General features: G+C 41.3%; 1 protein-coding gene across 1 annotated transcript in view; it reads right to left on the bottom strand.

The window, feature by feature from the left end:
• The window catches only part of LOC119720323 (mucin-4-like), a 54,174-nt gene that overhangs the window by 36,366 nt on the left and 287 nt on the right, over nt 1–17,521 (bottom strand). Inside the window, exons 2-16 of the mRNA XM_038189966.1 lie at nt 15,398–16,642; nt 12,560–12,826; nt 11,790–11,882; nt 10,295–10,375; nt 9,523–9,615; nt 8,549–8,641; nt 7,812–7,904; nt 7,074–7,166; nt 6,336–6,428; nt 4,391–4,483; nt 3,653–3,745; nt 2,916–3,008; nt 2,205–2,477; nt 1,466–1,521; nt 118–213 (exon numbers count right to left, since the gene is read on the bottom strand). Coding sequence (XP_038045894.1) covers nt 118–213; nt 1,466–1,521; nt 2,205–2,477; nt 2,916–3,008; nt 3,653–3,745; nt 4,391–4,483; nt 6,336–6,428; nt 7,074–7,166; nt 7,812–7,904; nt 8,549–8,641; nt 9,523–9,615; nt 10,295–10,375; nt 11,790–11,882; nt 12,560–12,826; nt 15,398–16,642 — 2,855 coding nt within the window. The remainder of the gene's footprint in view (nt 1–117; nt 214–1,465; nt 1,522–2,204; nt 2,478–2,915; nt 3,009–3,652; nt 3,746–4,390; nt 4,484–6,335; nt 6,429–7,073; nt 7,167–7,811; nt 7,905–8,548; nt 8,642–9,522; nt 9,616–10,294; nt 10,376–11,789; nt 11,883–12,559; nt 12,827–15,397; nt 16,643–17,521) is intronic.

Genomic DNA, 17,521 nt, shown 5'->3' with positions numbered 1-17,521 from the left:
ACATGTTTTTGCCAAATATGCCCCACTTCGTGGAGAGCACAGGCACATGAATGTTTGAAAGCTCATGACTGTTTGCTTGCAATTAACAGTGTGAATTATAACATCAACTGTACTTACATAGAGATTCTGATACAGGTGGTTGCAATATGGGAAATATGTTCTCGGGGAAAACAGCGGTGAAACGAAATCCTTTGCTCGATCTCCGACTGCATCCTAAAATAATCGAAAACACGTAAAATGTGGTCAAGTCACACAAGACAATTTTCACAGAAAACTTGGAGTCTGTTTTAACTGATAATGTAATAACCACCGGATTACGTATCACCAACCAATAATGTAACAAAAATTGACCGAAACTGTATCACTAACCGATAATGTATCAAAACTTTACCGCAAGTAAAGTAGAATGTACTACACCATCAGTCAATGTTTGTTACATCATCAATACTAATTACCGATAATGTAACAAAAAGTAACTGATAGTGTTATAACATTTACTACACTATCAGTCAATTATTGTTACATTATCCCTTGGTGATACTGTATCGGTCTATTGTTGTTACAGTATCAGTTGGTGATACATTATCCGTTGATTGTTACATTATCAGTTGTAACAGAGACAACCAAATAGACCACAAGCTGAAGGAACCCTCACAAAGAACAAATGTCTTCTTTTTTTCAACAGTTTATGGACATTACTGAGAATATTACATGGTGTTAAAATGTGAATTTCTTCTTCTTGGACATTACATAGAACAGGCCTGTCAATTGCCTAGTTTGTTGTGGAACTGCGTCTCGACATTTCACATTTGAAATGTCCCTTCACAGTTAAGGAGCACTTTTGTTCTGTTGCAATTAAAACACCCATTGTTATTTTACAGTATTCACTTGATTAATATTAACCTACGGAGCCCCCAAATGGAAATTCGAAAAATAATTTCAAACATGAAAGAATGATTTCATGTCAATTAGATGCACTCTAAATCATTTCGTGCGCTCGAAACAAACACACAAAATAATGAACATAAATTGTTCTTATTTGTTTTAAATGTTTTTTTCAGTGTCCCTTTAAGCACTCCGTGCTATCCCTTACTCCCTTCAGGTGCTCCGTACTATCTCCCGGGGAGTGTGGCCTAGTGATCAGGGTTCGAGACTCATGATCTTGGGGTCAGAGGTTCGAATCCAGCTGAAGGTCATACCGATAGGTTGTCCTTGGGCAAGCCACTTCGTCCCCACTTGCCTCTCTCCACCCAGGAGTATAAATGGGTACTCGCGTTAGCTGGGGAGTAACCTGCGAAGGACTATAGCATGCCGTCCCGTTATAGTAGAAATATTCTCAGTCGTTTCATGGTACTGAAACCGGAGATTAACATCGGCCTGATGGGCCACATTGGCTCGTGACAGACTCTACTTACTTACTAGGCAGATAGTATTTGTTAGAGAAGTACTAAGCAAAGGGACTTACAATTGGTGAGAGGACTTGATCTCCTGCATCTGGCCCGAATGGAATGAAACAGGTTCCTGTGAGAAAAGAGGAAAAAGGTTTTTTTTCTTTAATTGGCAGTATAAAAGCGTTACAGTTCCTCCTATAAAAGTGTTCTTGTTTACATGTATGATGGGGTACAACCAGAAGCCTACACTATGTGTCAGAGATACCTTCTGAAATTCAGAGTTTGCCGGTCTTTGAATAAGCCAGTTTGGTATTTCAACTGCGCATGTGCAACGATATGGGTCACGGGCTGTGGTTGCGGGTCATTCGAGATAATCGAAGGATCAAAGGTGCATGTGCACGACGCTTGCGTGTCAATAACAAGCAGATTGGATGTGCGCGTAACATCGGGTCAGCGATGTTTATCCCGAATGACCTCGGGTAATTGAAATAACGAATTTGCTTATTCCGGCCTTTTGTCTCGGTATTCGCTTATGTTTTTATTATTCGTCTCAAGTCCAGATTGTGGACTTGAGGAACTTTAATTTGTGGAACTTTAAGAAATGGTAGCACTCAAACACTAGCACCTTTATCATGCTGACACCATTTCAGTCATGTTCCTTGTATCCAAAGACAGAATTGAATGATTTTTTTTCCTGCCACAAAAAGGGACCAGACTAATTTTACGTCCAGCCTCACTTCGGTAACATTGATTGAATGGGGAAAAAAATCAAGGTAGCCCTAAGTTGATAATGGACTATAGGTTAAAACTTACCATTGACAGAGACTACGAAGGTACATGATGCCCGGTTACCAGCATCATCAGCTGCCTCACAAGTCACAACAGTTGCACCAACTTGGAATGCATCTCCAGACACTACTTCATTGGAATCTGGGGTTGAGCAAGAGACACTCACTGCGTCACTAACAGCATCAATCGCTGTTGGTACCTCAGGAGTCCATGTGACATATCCAAAGTCCTTTCCTGGTTCTGCATTTGTAGCTATGGCAGCTGGGCACGTTATGCTTGGTGGCTCTGAATCCATAACTGCAATTCAATTCATCAGGAAATATTGTACTAATATGATTTGAGGTGGATAGTCATTATTAAGCTCTCAGGGTATAGGAGGCTGGCTTCAGCAAATTCGATTCTCGCTCAGGAATTTGTGTGAGGTGTTGGGCTGTGAACACGCAGTGTTGTTTTGAGTAATAACAGCCGAATCTGTGCCTTTATCATGTAGACGCTTGCTTTGCAAGTGGCTATTCCCGTACATGTAGATTGGGTATATTTGGTCCTCAAATTATAATTTTGACTGGCAGGCTAACTAACCTGATACTTTGAAAAAACTGCTGTTTAAAAGAAAGTAATGCTATCAAAGACATGGATAATGTTGTTAAAACAATATGTAATGATTGATAGCCATGATTATACATGTAGTCCAACATGTGTCCCTAAACCAGTAGTGTTGAAAAATGCATTTAATACCTTGGGTGGTCCTATCCTCCGTAACAGAGACCGTTTCCACAGTGGTCACATATGAACTCGTTGACTGAATCGGGTTTTCGGTGGAATCCATAACTGTAATTCAATCAATAAGGAGATATTTATACAAATATAACATATTGTGAGGGTGGATAGTCGATATTAAGCTCCCGGGGTATAGGAGGTTGGCAAACTAGTTCCCAAGGCATGGTGAATAGACAAGCAAATTCGGTTCTCGCTCAGGAATTTGTGTGAGGTGAAGTACTTGTGAATATTTTATAAAATCAATTGTTTCTTTCAATGCTGCGGTGTAGACAATAATACCAAATTCTTGTGCAGTACAGTTTCATAAAGATCTTAAGCGAAATGTATTTTACCAAGACAGTTATTCGGCCCAAGCTTTCAATTGGTCAATTGAATAGTCAGAATCTGGAGGTGAACACAAAATCTTGTTTTGAGTATTAATCCCCAAATCTGTGCCTTTATCATATATAGACGCTTGCTTTGCAAGTGGCTATTCCTGTAGATTGGGTATATTTGGTCCGCAAATTATAATTTTGACTGGCACGGAAACTAACCTGATACTTTGAAAAAAAAAAACCTGTTGTTTATTAGAAATTAATGGTATCAAAGACATGGATTATGTTGTTAAAACAATAAGTAATGATTGATAGCCGTGATTATACATGTAGTCCAACATGTGTCCCTAAACCAGTAGTGTTGACAAATGCATTTTATACCTTGGGTGGTCCTATCCTCCGTAACAGAGACCGTTTCCACAGTGGTCACATATGAACTCGTTGACTGAATCGGGTTTTCGGTGGAATCCATAACTGTAATTCAATCGATCAGGAGATATTTATACAAATATAACATAATGTGAGGGTGAATAGTCGGTATATTAAGCTCCCCGGGGTATAGGAGGTTGGCAAACTAGTTCCCAAGGCATGGTGAATGGACCAGCAAATTCGGTTCTCGCTCAGGAATTTGTGTGAGGTGAAGTACTTGTGAATATTTTATAAAAATATTTGATTCTCTCAATGCTGCGGTGTAGACAATAATACCAAATTCTTGTTCAGTACAGTTTCATAAAGATCTTAAGCGAAATGTATTTTACCAAGACAGTTATTCGGCCCAAGCTTTCAATTGGTCAATTGAATAGTCAGAATCTGGAGGTGAACACAAAATCTTGTTTTGAATATTAATCGCCAAATCTGTGCCTTTATCATATATAGACACTTGCTTTGCAAGTGGCTATTCCTGTAGATTGGGTATATTTGGTCCGCAAATTATAATTTTGACTGGCACGGAAACTAACCTGATACTTTGAAAAAAAACCCTGTTGTTTATTAGAAATTAATGGTATCAAAGACATGGATTATGTTGTTAAAACAATATGTAATGAGTGATAGCCATGATTATACATGTAGTCCAACATGTGTCCTTAAACCAGTAGTGTTGACAAATGCATTTAATACCTTGGGTGGTCCTATCCTCCGTAACAGGGACCGTTTCCACAGTGGTCACATATGAACTCGTTGACTGAATCGGGTTTTCGGTGGAATCCATAACTGTAATTCAATCGATCAGGAGATATTTATACAAATATAACATAATGTGAGGGTGGATAGTTGATATTAAGCTCCCGGGGTATAGGAGGTTGGCAAACTAGTTCCCAAGGCATGGTGAATGGACTAGCAAATTCGGTTCTCGCTCAGGAATTTTTGTGAGGTGTAGTAATTGTGAATATTTTATAAAATTAATTGTTTCTCTCAATGCTGCAGTGTAGACAATGGTACCAAATTCTTGTTCAGTACAGTTTCATAAAGATCTTAAAAGCAAAATGTATTTTACCATGCCAGTTATGTTTTACATTAATACATAGGTATTTGTAGTCTTAGTTTCATCCATTGTTAAACGGAGCCAGGAAGTTCCACAAACAACGTCTGGTATGATGTGAGCATGCAGTTTTTATGCGACCGTGTGCTAGCCAATCAAAATCGACTGAAGAAATTGTGACGCCATTTCGAGCAGAAATCGGGCCCAAGCTGTTAATTGGTCAATTGGCTGCCATATTTGTTTCTAATACAAGAGCAGCTTAGCAAAGACTCAAAAGGCGCCCGTTGAATAGTTAAAATCCTCTTGGTGAACACGCAGTCTTGTTTTAAGTAATAACAGCCGAATCTGTGCCTTTATCATGTAGACGCTTGCTTTGCAAGTGGCTATCCCAAAGACTACATGTAGGTATTTGCCATTTGTTCCGCGAATTATAATTTTGACCGGTACGGGAACTAACCTAATACTCGGAAAAAAACTGCTGTTTAAAAGAAATTAATGCTATCAAAGACATGGATTATGTTGTTAAAACAATATGTAATGATTGATAGCCGTGATTATACATGTAGTCCAACATGTGTCCCTAAACCAGTAGTGTTGAAAAATGCATTTAATACCTTGGGTGGTCCTATCCTCCGTAACAGAGACCGTTTCCACAGTGGGCACATATGAACTCGTTGACTGAATCGGGTTTTTGGTGGAATCCATAACTGTAATTCAATCGATCAGGAGATATTTATACAAATATAACATAATGTGAGGGTGGATAGTCGGTATATTAAGCTCCCCGGGTATAGGAGGTTGGCCAACTAGTTCCCAAGGCATGGTGAATGGACCAGCAAATTCGGTTCTCGCTCAGAAATTTTTGTGAGGTGTAGTAATTGTGAATATTTTATAAAATTAATTGTTTCTCTCAATTCTGCAGTGTAGACAATGGTACCAAATTCTTGTTTAGTACAGTTTCATAAAGATCTTAAAAGCAAAATGTATTTTACCATGCCAGTTATGTTTTACATTAATACATAGGTATTTGTAGTCTTAGTTTCATCCGTTGTTCAACGGAGCCAGGAAGTTCCACAAACAACGTCTGGTATGATGTGAGCATGCAGTTTTCATGCGACCGTGTGCTAGCCAATCAAAATCGACTGAAGAAATTGTGACGCCATTTCGAGCAGAAATCGGGCCCAAGCTGTTAATTGGTCAATTGGCTGCCATATTTGTTTTTAATACAAGAGCAGCTTAGCAAAGACTCAAAAGGCGCCCGTTGAATAGTTAAAATCCTCTTGGTGAACACGCAGTCTTGTTTTAAGTAATAACAGCCGAATCTGTGCCTTTATCATGTAGACGCTTGCTTTGCAAGTGGCTATCCCAAAGACTAGGTATTTGCCATTTGTTCCGCGAATTATAATTTTGACCGGCACGGAAACTAACCTAATGCTTGGAAAAAACTGCTGTTTAAAAGAAATTAATGCTATCAAAGACATGGATTATGTTGTTAAAACAATATGTAATGATTGATAGCCGTGATTATACATGTAGTCCAACATGTGTCCCTAAACCAGTAGTGTTAAAAAATGCATTTAATACCTTGGGTGGTCCTATCCTCCGTAACAGAGACCGTTTCCACAGTGGTCACATATGAACTCGTTGACTGAATCGGGTTTTCGGTGGAATCCATAACTGTAATTCAATCGATAAGGAGATATTTATACAAATATAACATAATGTGAGGGTGGATAGTTGGTATATTAAGCTCCCCGGGGTATAGGACGTTGGCAAACTAGTTCCCAAGGCATGGTGAATGGACCAGCAAATTCGGTTCTCGCTCAGGAATTTGTGTGAGGTGAAGTACTTGTGAATATTTTATAAAAATATTTGATTCTCTCAATGCTGCGGTGTAGACAATAATACCAAATTCTTGTTCAGTACAGTTTCATAAAGATCTTAAGCAAAATGTATTTTACCAAGACAGTTATTCGGCCCAAGCTTTCAATTGGTCAATTGAATAGTCAGAATCTGGAGGTGAACACAAAATCTTGTTTTGAATATTAATCGCCAAATCTGTGCCTTTATCATATATAGACACTTGCTTTGCAAGTGGCTATTCCTGTAGATTGGGTATATTTGGTCCGCAAATTATAATTTTGACTGGCACGGAAACTAACCTGATACTTTGAAAAAAAACCCTGTTGTTTATTAGAAATTAATGGTATCAAAGACATGGATTATGTTGTTAAAACAATATGTAATGAGTGATAGCCGTGATTATACATGTAGTCCAACATGTGTCCCTAAACCAGTAGTGTTGACAAATGCATTTTATACCTTGGGTGGTCCTATCCTCCGTAACAGAGACCGTTTCCACAGTGGTCACATATGAACTCGTTGACTGAATCGGGTTTTCGGTGGAATCCATAACTGTAATTCAATCGATCAGGAGATATTTATACAAATATAACATAATGTGAGGGTGAATAGTCGGTATATTAAGCTCCCCGGGGTATAGGAGGTTGGCCAACTAGTTCCCAAGGCATGGTGAATGGACCAGCAAATTCGGTTCTCGCTCAGGAATTTGTGTGAGGTGAAGTACTTGTGAATATTTTATAAAAATATTTGATTCTCTCAATGCTGCGGTGTAGACAATAATACCAAATTCTTGTTCAGTACAGTTTCATAAAGATCTTAAGCGAAATGTATTTTACCAAGACAGTTATTCGGCCCAAGCTTTCAATTGGTCAATTGAATAGTCAGAATCTGGAGGTGAACACAAAATCTTGTTTTGAATATTAATCGCCAAATCTGTGCCTTTATCATATATAGACACTTGCTTTGCAAGTGGCTATTCCTGTAGATTGGGTATATTTGGTCCGCAAATTATAATTTTGACTGGCACGGAAACTAACCTGATACTTTGAAAAAAAACCCTGTTGTTTATTAGAAATTAATGGTATCAAAGACATGGATTATGTTGTTAAAACAATATGTAATGAGTGATAGCCATGATTATACATGTAGTCCAACATGTGTCCTTAAACCAGTAGTGTTGACAAATGCATTTAATACCTTGGGTGGTCCTATCCTCCGTAACAGGGACCGTTTCCACAGTGGTCACATATGAACTCGTTGACTGAATCGGGTTTTCGGTGGAATCCATAACTGTAATTCAATCGATCAGGAGATATTTATACAAATATAACATAATGTGAGGGTGAATAGTCGGTATATTAAGCTCCCGGGGTATAGGAGGTTGGCAAACTAGTTCCCAAGGCATGGTGAATGGACCAGCAAATTCGGTTCTCGCTCAGGAATTTGTGTGAGGTGAAGTACTTGTGAATATTTTATAAAAATATTTGAATCTCTCAATGCTGCGGTGTAGACAATAATACCAAATTCTTGTTCAGTACAGTTTCATAAAGATCTTAAGCGAAATGTATTTTACCAAGACAGTTATTCGGCCCAAGCTTTCAATTGGTCAATTGAATAGTCAGAATCTGGAGGTGAACACAAAATCTTGTTTTGAATATTAATCGCCAAATCTGTGCCTTTATCATATATAGACACTTGCTTTGCAAGTGGCTATTCCTGTAGATTGGGTATATTTGGTCCGCAAATTATAATTTTGACTGGCACGGAAACTAACCTGATACTTTGAAAAAAAACCCTGTTGTTTATTAGAAATTAATGGTATCAAAGACATGGATTATGTTGTTAAAACAATATGTAATGAGTGATAGCCATGATTATACATGTAGTCCAACATGTGTCCTTAAACCAGTAGTGTTGACAAATGCATTTAATACCTTGGGTGGTCCTATCCTCCGTAACAGGGACCGTTTCCACAGTTGTCACATATGAACTCGTTGACTGAATCGGGTTTTCGGTGGAATCCATAACTGTAATTCAATCGATCAGGAGATATTTATACAAATATAACATAATGTGAGGGTGGATAGTTGATATTAAGCTCCCGGGGTATAGGAGGTTGGCAAACTAGTTCCCAAGGCATGGTGAATGGACCAGCAAATTCGGTTCTCGCTCAGGAATTTTTGTGAGGTGTAGTAATTGTGAATATTTTATAAAATTAATTGTTTCTCTCAATGCTGCAGTGTAGACAATGGTACCAAATTCTTGTTCAGTACAGTTTCATAAAGATCTTAAAAGCAAAATGTATTTTACCATGCCAGTTATGTTTTACATTAATACATAGGTATTTGTAGTCTTAGTTTCATCCGTTGTTCAACGGAGCCAGGAAGTTCCACAAAGAACGTCTGGTATGATGTGAGCATGCAGTTTTTATGCGACCGTGTGCTAGCCAATCAAAATCGACTGAAGAAATTGTGACGCCATTTCGAGCAGAAATCGGGCCCAAGCTGTTAATTGGTCAATTGGCTGCCATATTTGTTTTTAATACAAGAGCAGCTTAGCAAAGACTCAAAAGGCGCCCGTTGAATAGTTAAAATCCTCTTGGTGAACACGCAGTCTTGTTTTAAGTAATAACAGCCGAATCTGTGCCTTTATCATGTAGACGCTTGCTTTGCAAGTGGCTATCCCAAAGACTACATGTAGGTATTTGCCATTTGTTCCGCGAATTATAATTTTGACCGGCACGGAAACTAACCTAATACTTGGAAAAAACTGCTGTTTAAAAGAAATTAATGCTATCAAAGACATGGGTTATGTTGTTAAAACAATATGTAATGATTGATAGCCATGATTATACATGTAGTCCAATATGTGTCCCTAAACCAGTAGTGTAGAAAAATGCATTTAATACCTTGGGTGGTCCTATCCTCCGTAACAGAGACCGTTTCCACAGTGGTCACATATGAACTCGTTGACTGAATCGGGTTTTCGGTGGAATCCATAACTGTAATTCAATCGATAAGGAGATATTTATACAAATATAACATAATGTGAGGGTGGATAGTCGATATTAAGCTCCCAGGGTATAGGAGGTTGGCAAACTAGTTCCCAAGGCATGGTGAAATGACCGGGAAAAACAGTTCGGCTCTCCCTCATGAATTTGTGAGGTATAGTAATTGTGAGTATTCTATGAAATGAATATTTCCTCTTAAAACTGTGCTTTAGACAATATGAAGATAAGTTCTTGTTGCAAGTTTTTTCACAAATATCCATTACATGTATTTTTCTTTCTGAAAATCTGTTTGTCTTCTCTGACATAATTCACTTATACAAAACCTACAAACTTGATTACAACGCTTATCAAACAAATGCTTTGAATACGTGTAGATCTATATTTTCTGTCTCTTTTTTCCAATATAGATCTTAAGCAAAATGTAGTTTAGCACAACAGTTATGTTTTACACAGGTATTTGGTCTGCAACTTAAAATTTGGACTGCCACAGAAACTAATACCTTGACAAGAACTGCTTTGTAAAAAAAAAGGATATGCTATCAACTACGTCGACTAAGTTGTTAAAAAAAATATGAAATGAATGATAGCCTTATTTTTTTTTCCAATTAACATGAAGTCCACAATTTCACCCTAGACCAGTACTGTTGAAAAATACATCTTATACATGTACCTGTAGTGGTCCTATCCTCCGCTTCCGGTGTTGTCACATATGAACTCGTTGACTGAATCGGGTTTTCGGTGGTATCCATAACTGTAATTCAATCGATCAGGAGATATTTATACAAATATAACATAATGTGAGGGTGGATAGTCGATATTAAGCTCCCGGGGTATAGGAGAATGGCAAACTAGTTCCCAAGGCATGGTGAATGGACCAGCAAATTCGGTTCTCGCTCAGGAATTTGTGTGAGGTGTAAGTAATTGTGAATATTTTATAAAATTAATTGTTTCAATGTTGCGGTGTAGACAATAATACCAAATTCTTGTTCAGTACAGTTTCATAAAGATCTTAAGCAAAATGTATTTTACCGGGACAGTTATGTTTTACATTATTAAAAAAAGGGAATGTACATCATTGGCTTTTGCTGTAATTGTCGGAAATGAACTATTCAAGGGGTTAGTATAATAGATCAAATATCGTTACACTGACATTTGTGAAGTTTTGTGTTCGAAAAGGTTGGAAAAACCAAGAAAAACAAAAATGTTCAAGTAGTCTGGTTCCCTGACTCCACAAAAGATAAAATGGATCAATTTATAGATGATGGAAAATTGTAAGGCAAGGGAACCAGTCTAGCTGGCCTGCACCCGTTCATGAACATGTAACCAATAGCAAACAAAATTTGGACTAAAAAATGGTAAATTTGGAACAGTAGTTGAAAAAGAGTTAGGTTTTTCCAACGCTGGTCGGCCGACCACCGTTGGAAATGTACAATGTACAATGTATACAAAAATACCATTTTCTCGAAAATGAATTCACACCAGGTGCCATAATTTTACAAGATGCTTGAGACTGTCATTTACCAACATCCTAGTAAGGTCTTTCGTAAAAACTTGGTAGTTTTATTTTTCGATGTTTGCAAATGTTGTATATTCCCTTTAATACATAGGTATTTGTAGTCTTTTTCATTCGTTGTTCAACGGAGCCAGGAAGTTCCACAAACAACGTCTGGTATGATGTGAGCAAGCAGTTTTTATGCGACCGTGCGCTAGCCAGCTGAAATCGACTGAAGAAATTGTGACGCCATTTCGAGCAGAAATCCGGCCCAAGCTGTTAATTGGTCAATTGGCTGCCATATTTGTTTTTTAATACAAGAGCGGCTTAGCAAAGACTCGAAAGGCACCCGCTCAATAGTTAGAATCTGGCGGTGAACACGCAGTCTTGTTTTGAGTAATAACAGCCGAATCTGTGCCTTTGTCATATAGACGCTTGCTTTGCAAGTGGCTATCCCGTAGACTAGGTATTTGCCATTTGTTCCGCGAATTATAATTTTGACCGATACGGGAACTAACCTAATACTCGGAAAAAACTGCTGTTTAAAAGAAATTAATGCTATCAAAGACATGGATTATGTTGTTTAAACAATATGTAATGATTGATAGCCGTGATAGACATGTAGTCCAACATGTGTCCCTAAACCAGTAGTGTTGAAAAATGCATTTTATACCTTGGGTGGTCCTATCCTCCGTAACAGAGACCGTTTCCACATTGGTCACATATGAACTCGTTGACTGAATCGGGTTTTCGGTGGTATCCATAACTGTAATTCAATCGATCAGGAGATAATTATACAAATATAACATAATGAGAGGGTGGATAGTCGATATAAGCTCCCCGGGGTATAGGAGGTTGACAAACTACAATGTAGTTCCCAAGGCATGTTGAAATGACCGGAAAAAACAGTTCGGCTCTCCCTCATGAATTTGTGAGGTATAGTAATTGTGAGTATTCTATGAAATGAATATTTCCTCTTAAAACTGTGCTTTAGACAATATGAAGATAAGTTCTTGTTGCAAGATTTTTCACAAATATCCATTACATGTATTTTGCTTTCTGAAAATCTGTTTGTCTTCTCTGACATAATTCACTTATACAATACCTACAAACTTGATTACAACGCTTATCAAACAAATGCTCAATACGTGTAGATCTATATTTTCTGTCTCTTTTTTCCAATATAGATTTTAAGCAAAATGTAGTTTAGCACAACAGTTATGTTTTACACAGGTATTTGGTCTGCAACTTAAAATTTGGACTGCCACAGAAACTAATACCTTGACAAGAACTGCTTTGTAAAAAAAAAAGGATATGCTATCAACTACGTCGACTAAGTTGTTATAAAAATATGAAATGAATGATAGCCTTATTTTTTCCCCAATTAACTTGAAGTCCACAATTTCACCCTAGACCAGTACTGTTCAAAAAAACATCTTATACCTGTAGTGGTCCTATCCTCCGCTTCCGTTGTTGTCACATATGAACTCGTTGACTGAATTGGAGTTTCGGTGGATTGGCCAATGCCAGAGGCACTGCCACTTCCACTGTCAATATCTCCTGAGGCACTGCCACTTCCACTTCCACTGTCGATATCTCCTGAGGCACTGCCACTTCCACTTCCACTTCCACTTTCAATATCTCCTGAGGCACTGCCACTTCCACTTCCACTCGCACTTCCGCTTCCGCTTCCACTTCCACTGTCAATATCTCCAGAGGCACTGCCACTTCCACTTCCGCTTCCACTGTCAATATCGCCAGAGGCACTTCCACTTCCACTGTCGATATTTCCAGAGGCACTTCCACTTCCACTTCCACTTCCACTTGCGCTTCCACTGTCAATATCTCCTGAGGCACTTCCACTTCCACTGTCAATATCTCCAGAGGCACTGCCACTTCCACTTGCCCTTCCGCTTCCGCTTCCACTGTCAGTATCTCCAGAGGCACTTCCACTTCCACTTCCACTGTCAATATCTCCTGAGGCACTGCCACTTCCACTCGCACTTCCGCTTCCACTTCCACTGTCAATATCTCCTGAGGCACTGCCACTTCCACTTCCACTTCCACCGTCGATATCTCCAGAAGCACTTCCACTTCCACTTCCACTGTCAATATCTCCAGAGGCACTTCCACTTCCACTTCCACTGTCAATATCTCCAGAGGCACTGCCACTTCCACTCGCACTTCCGCTTCCACTTCCACTGTCAATATCTCCTGAGGCACTTCCACTTCCACTGTCGATATCTCCAGAGGCACTTCCACTTGCACTTCCGCTGGCACTTCCGCTTCCGCTTCCACTTCCACTGTCAATATCTCCAGAGGCACTGCCACTTCCACTTCCGCTTCCACTGTCAATATCACCAGAAGCACTGCCACTTCCACTTCCACTGTCGATATTTCCAGAGGCACTTCCACTTCCACTTCCACTTCCACTTCCGCTTCCACTGTCAATATCTCCTGAGGCACTTCCACTTCCACTGTCAATATCTCCAGAGGCACTGCCACTTCCACTTGCCCTTCCGCTTCCGCTTCCACTGTCAGTATCTCCAGAGGCACTTCCACTTCCACTTCCACTGTCAATATCTCCTGAGGCACTGCCACTTCCACTCGCACTTCCGCTTCCACTTCCACTGTCAATATCTCCTGAGGCACTGCCACTTCCACTTCCACTTCCACCGTCGATATCTCCAGAAGCACTTCCACTTCCACTTCCACTGTCAATATCTCCAGAGGCACTTCCACTTCCACTTCCACTGTCAATATCTCCAGAGGCACTGCCACTTCCACTCGCACTTCCGCTTCCACTTCCACTGTCAATATCTCCTGAGGCACTTCCACTTCCACTGTCGATATCTCCAGAGGCACTTCCACTTGCACTTCCGCTGGCACTTCCGCTTCCGCTTCCACTTCCACTGTCAATATCTCCAGAGGCACTGCCACTTCCACTTCCGCTTCCACTGTCAATATCGCCAGAAGCACTGCCACTTCCACTTCCACTGTCGATATTTCCAGAGCCACTTCCACTTCCACTTCCACTTCCACTTCCGCTTCCACTGTCAATATCTCCTGAGGCACTTCCACTTCCACTGTCAATATCTCCAGAGGCACTGCCACTTCCACTCGCACTTCCGCTTCCGCTTCCACTGTCAGTATCTCCAGAGGCACTTCCACTTCCGCTTCCACTGTCAATATCTCCTGAGGCACTTCCACTTCCACTGTCAATATCTCCAGAGGCACTGCCACTTCCACTTGCGCTTCCGCTTCCACTGTCAGTATCTCCAGAGGCACTTCCACTTCCACTTCCACTTCCACTGTCAATATCTCCTGAGGCACTGCCACTTCCACTTCCACTTCCACTTCCACTGTCGATATCTCCAGAAGCACTTCCACTTCCACTGTCAATATCTCCAGAGGCACTTCCACTTCCACTTCCACTATCAATATCTCCAGAGGCACTGCCACTTCCGCTCGCACTTCCGCTTCCACTTCCACTGTCAATATCTCCTGAGGCACTGCCACTTCCACTTCCACTGTCGATATCTTCAGAGGTACTTCCACTCGCACTTCCGCTTCCGCTTCCACTTCCACTGTCAATATCTCCAGAGGCACTGCCACTTGCGCTTCCGCTTCCACTGTCAATATCGCCAGAAGCACTGCCACTTCCACTTCCACTGTCGATATTTCCAGAGGCACTTCCACTTCCACTTCCACTTCCACTTCCACTTCCACTGTCAATATCTCCTGAGGCACTTCCACTGTCAATATCTCCAGAGGCACTGCCACTTCCACTCGCACTTCCGATTCCGCTTCCACTGTCAGTATCTCCAGAGGCACTTCCACTTCCACTTCCGCTTCCACTGTCAATATCTCCTGAGGCACTGCCACTTCCACTTCCACTGTCGATATCTCCTGAGGCACTGCCACTTCCACTTCCACTTTCAATATCTCCTGAGGCACTGCCACTTCCACTTCCACTTCCACTGTCAATATCTCCAGAGGCACTGCCACTTCCACTTCCACTTCCACTGTCAATATCTCCAGAGGCACTTCCACTCGCACTTCCGCTTCCACTTCCACTGTCAGTATCTCCAGAGGCACTTCCACTTCCACTTCCACTTCCACTTCCACTTCCACTTCCGCTTCCACTGTCAATAGCTCCAGAGGCACTTCCACTTCCACTTCCACTTCCACTTCCGCTTCCACTGTCAATATCTCCAGAGGCACTGCCACTTCCACTCGCACTTCCACTTCCACTGTCAATATCTCCTGAGGCACTGCCACTTCCACTTCCACTGTCGATATCTCCAGAAGCACTTCCACTTCCACTTCCACTGTCAATATCTCCAGAGGCACTTCCACTGTCAATATCTCCAGAGGCACTGCCACTTCCACTTCCACTGTCAATATCTCCAGAGGCACTTCCACTTCCACTTCCACTGTCAATATCTCCAGAGGCACTGCCACTTCCACTCGCACTTCCGCTTCCACTTCCACTGTCAATATCTCCTGAGGCACTGCCACTTCCACTTCCACTGTCGATATCTCCAGAGGCACTTCCACTCGCACTTCCGCTTCCGCTTCCACTTCCACTGTCAATATCTCCTGAGGCACTGCCACTTCCACTTCCGCTTCCACTGTCAATATCGCCAGAGGCACTTCCACTTCCACTGTCAATATCTCCAGAGGCACTGCCACTTCCACTCGCGCTTCCGCTTCCACTGTCAGTATCTCCAGAGGCACTTCCACTTTCACTTCCACTTCCGCTTCCACTGTCAATATCTCCAGAGGCACCTCCACTTCCACTTCCACTTCCACTTCCACTTCCACTTCCACTGTCAATATCTCCTGAGGCACTTCCACTTCCACTGTCAATATCTCCAGAGGCACTGCCACTTCCACTTGCACTTCCGCTTCCGCTTCCATTGTCAGTATCTCCAGAGGCACTTCCACTTCCACTTCCGCTTCCACTGTCAATATCTCCTGAGGCACTTCCACTTCCACTGTCAATATCTCCAGAGGCACTGCCACTTCCACTTGCGCTTCCGCTTCCACTGTCAGTATCTCCAGAGGCACTTCCGCTCCCACTGTCAATATCGCCAGAAGCACTGCCACTTCCACTACCACTGTCGATATTTCCAGAGGCACTTCCACTTCCACTTCCACTTCCGCTTCCACTGTCAATATCTCCTGAGGCACTTCCACTTCCACTGTCAATATCTCCAGAGGCACTGCCACTTCCACTCGCACTTCCGCTTCCGCTTCCACTGTCAGTATCTCCAGAGGCACTTCCACTTCCACTTCCACTTCCGCTTCCACTGTCAATATCTCCTGAGGCACTTCCACTTCCACTGTCAATATCTCCAGAGGCACTGCCACTTCCATTCGCACTTCCGCTTCCGCTTCCACTGTCAATATCTCCAGAGGCACTTCCACTCGCACTTCCGCTTCCGCTTCCACTTCCACTGTCAATATCTCCAGAGGCACTTCCACTTCCACTGTCAATATCTCCAGAGGCACTTCCACTTCCACTTCCACTTCCACTTCCACTGTCAATATCTCCAGAGGCACTTCCACTTCCGCTTCCACTGTCAATATCTCCAGAGGCACTGCCACTTCCACTGCCACTCATAGTTCCATTGCCGCTTCCGCTTCCATCCTCCCCTGTAATTTTAAACAATGAACAGTTACATTGTTTAGTTATAAATTATATGAAAGCTCCGACCCGGTGACTCATACTTTTGGCGCCCAGTTAAAAACGTCAGTTCGGACATATTTCATCTGATCACTCGCACGGGTTGTTTGCACCAATGGGGTCGTTGGTAAACAAACCCCAAATAGATCATTGTTTAGTCGGAGGAAAAGATTCACCATCAGATCTTGGAGTCCACTTCAGGGACTCCCTTACCTGTTAAACCTACAATTTGCATATTTCTCTAAGCCTTAGGCTTCCACGGTAGATTTTAATACCACACAAGTGCGCCCTCCATCGTTCGCCCCCGCTAGCGTTCATGGAAGACGGATGTGTTTTCGAATCTCCTACGGACGAATTCTCTGCTAGAGTGTTTTTTTGTACATTTTGAAAGAAATTTGTGAGTTTTTTCTTTCGTGAGTTATACAAGATTCAGTGCTTCTGGTAGAGTGCCAGGTTTTGTTTTTGTTACGTTTACAGGTTAGTGTACGGAGTACATTTGCTGTTGATTTGTTAATAAAGAAGTCAAACACAAGGGTGTCATTTTCTTCTTGTTTTATATACCGCATGGTGTGCTTGCGTTGTTTTGTATAATACGTTCAGAGTACGCTGGTTATCTGTTTATTAATAAAAGAAATACACGGGTTGTGTCAGGTTTTCTTTGGGGTTGTTTTGTGAATCTACAGTTTATTTTCACGTTAGTAATGGCGGACACA

This window comes from Patiria miniata, unplaced genomic scaffold, assembly GCF_015706575.1.
Source record: "Patiria miniata isolate m_02_andy unplaced genomic scaffold, ASM1570657v1 HiC_scaffold_9, whole genome shotgun sequence".
NCBI classification, from domain to species: domain Eukaryota; kingdom Metazoa; phylum Echinodermata; class Asteroidea; order Valvatida; family Asterinidae; genus Patiria; species Patiria miniata.
Note: the sequence above shows the minus strand (reverse complement) of the source record. Positions and strands in the feature narration are given on the sequence as shown.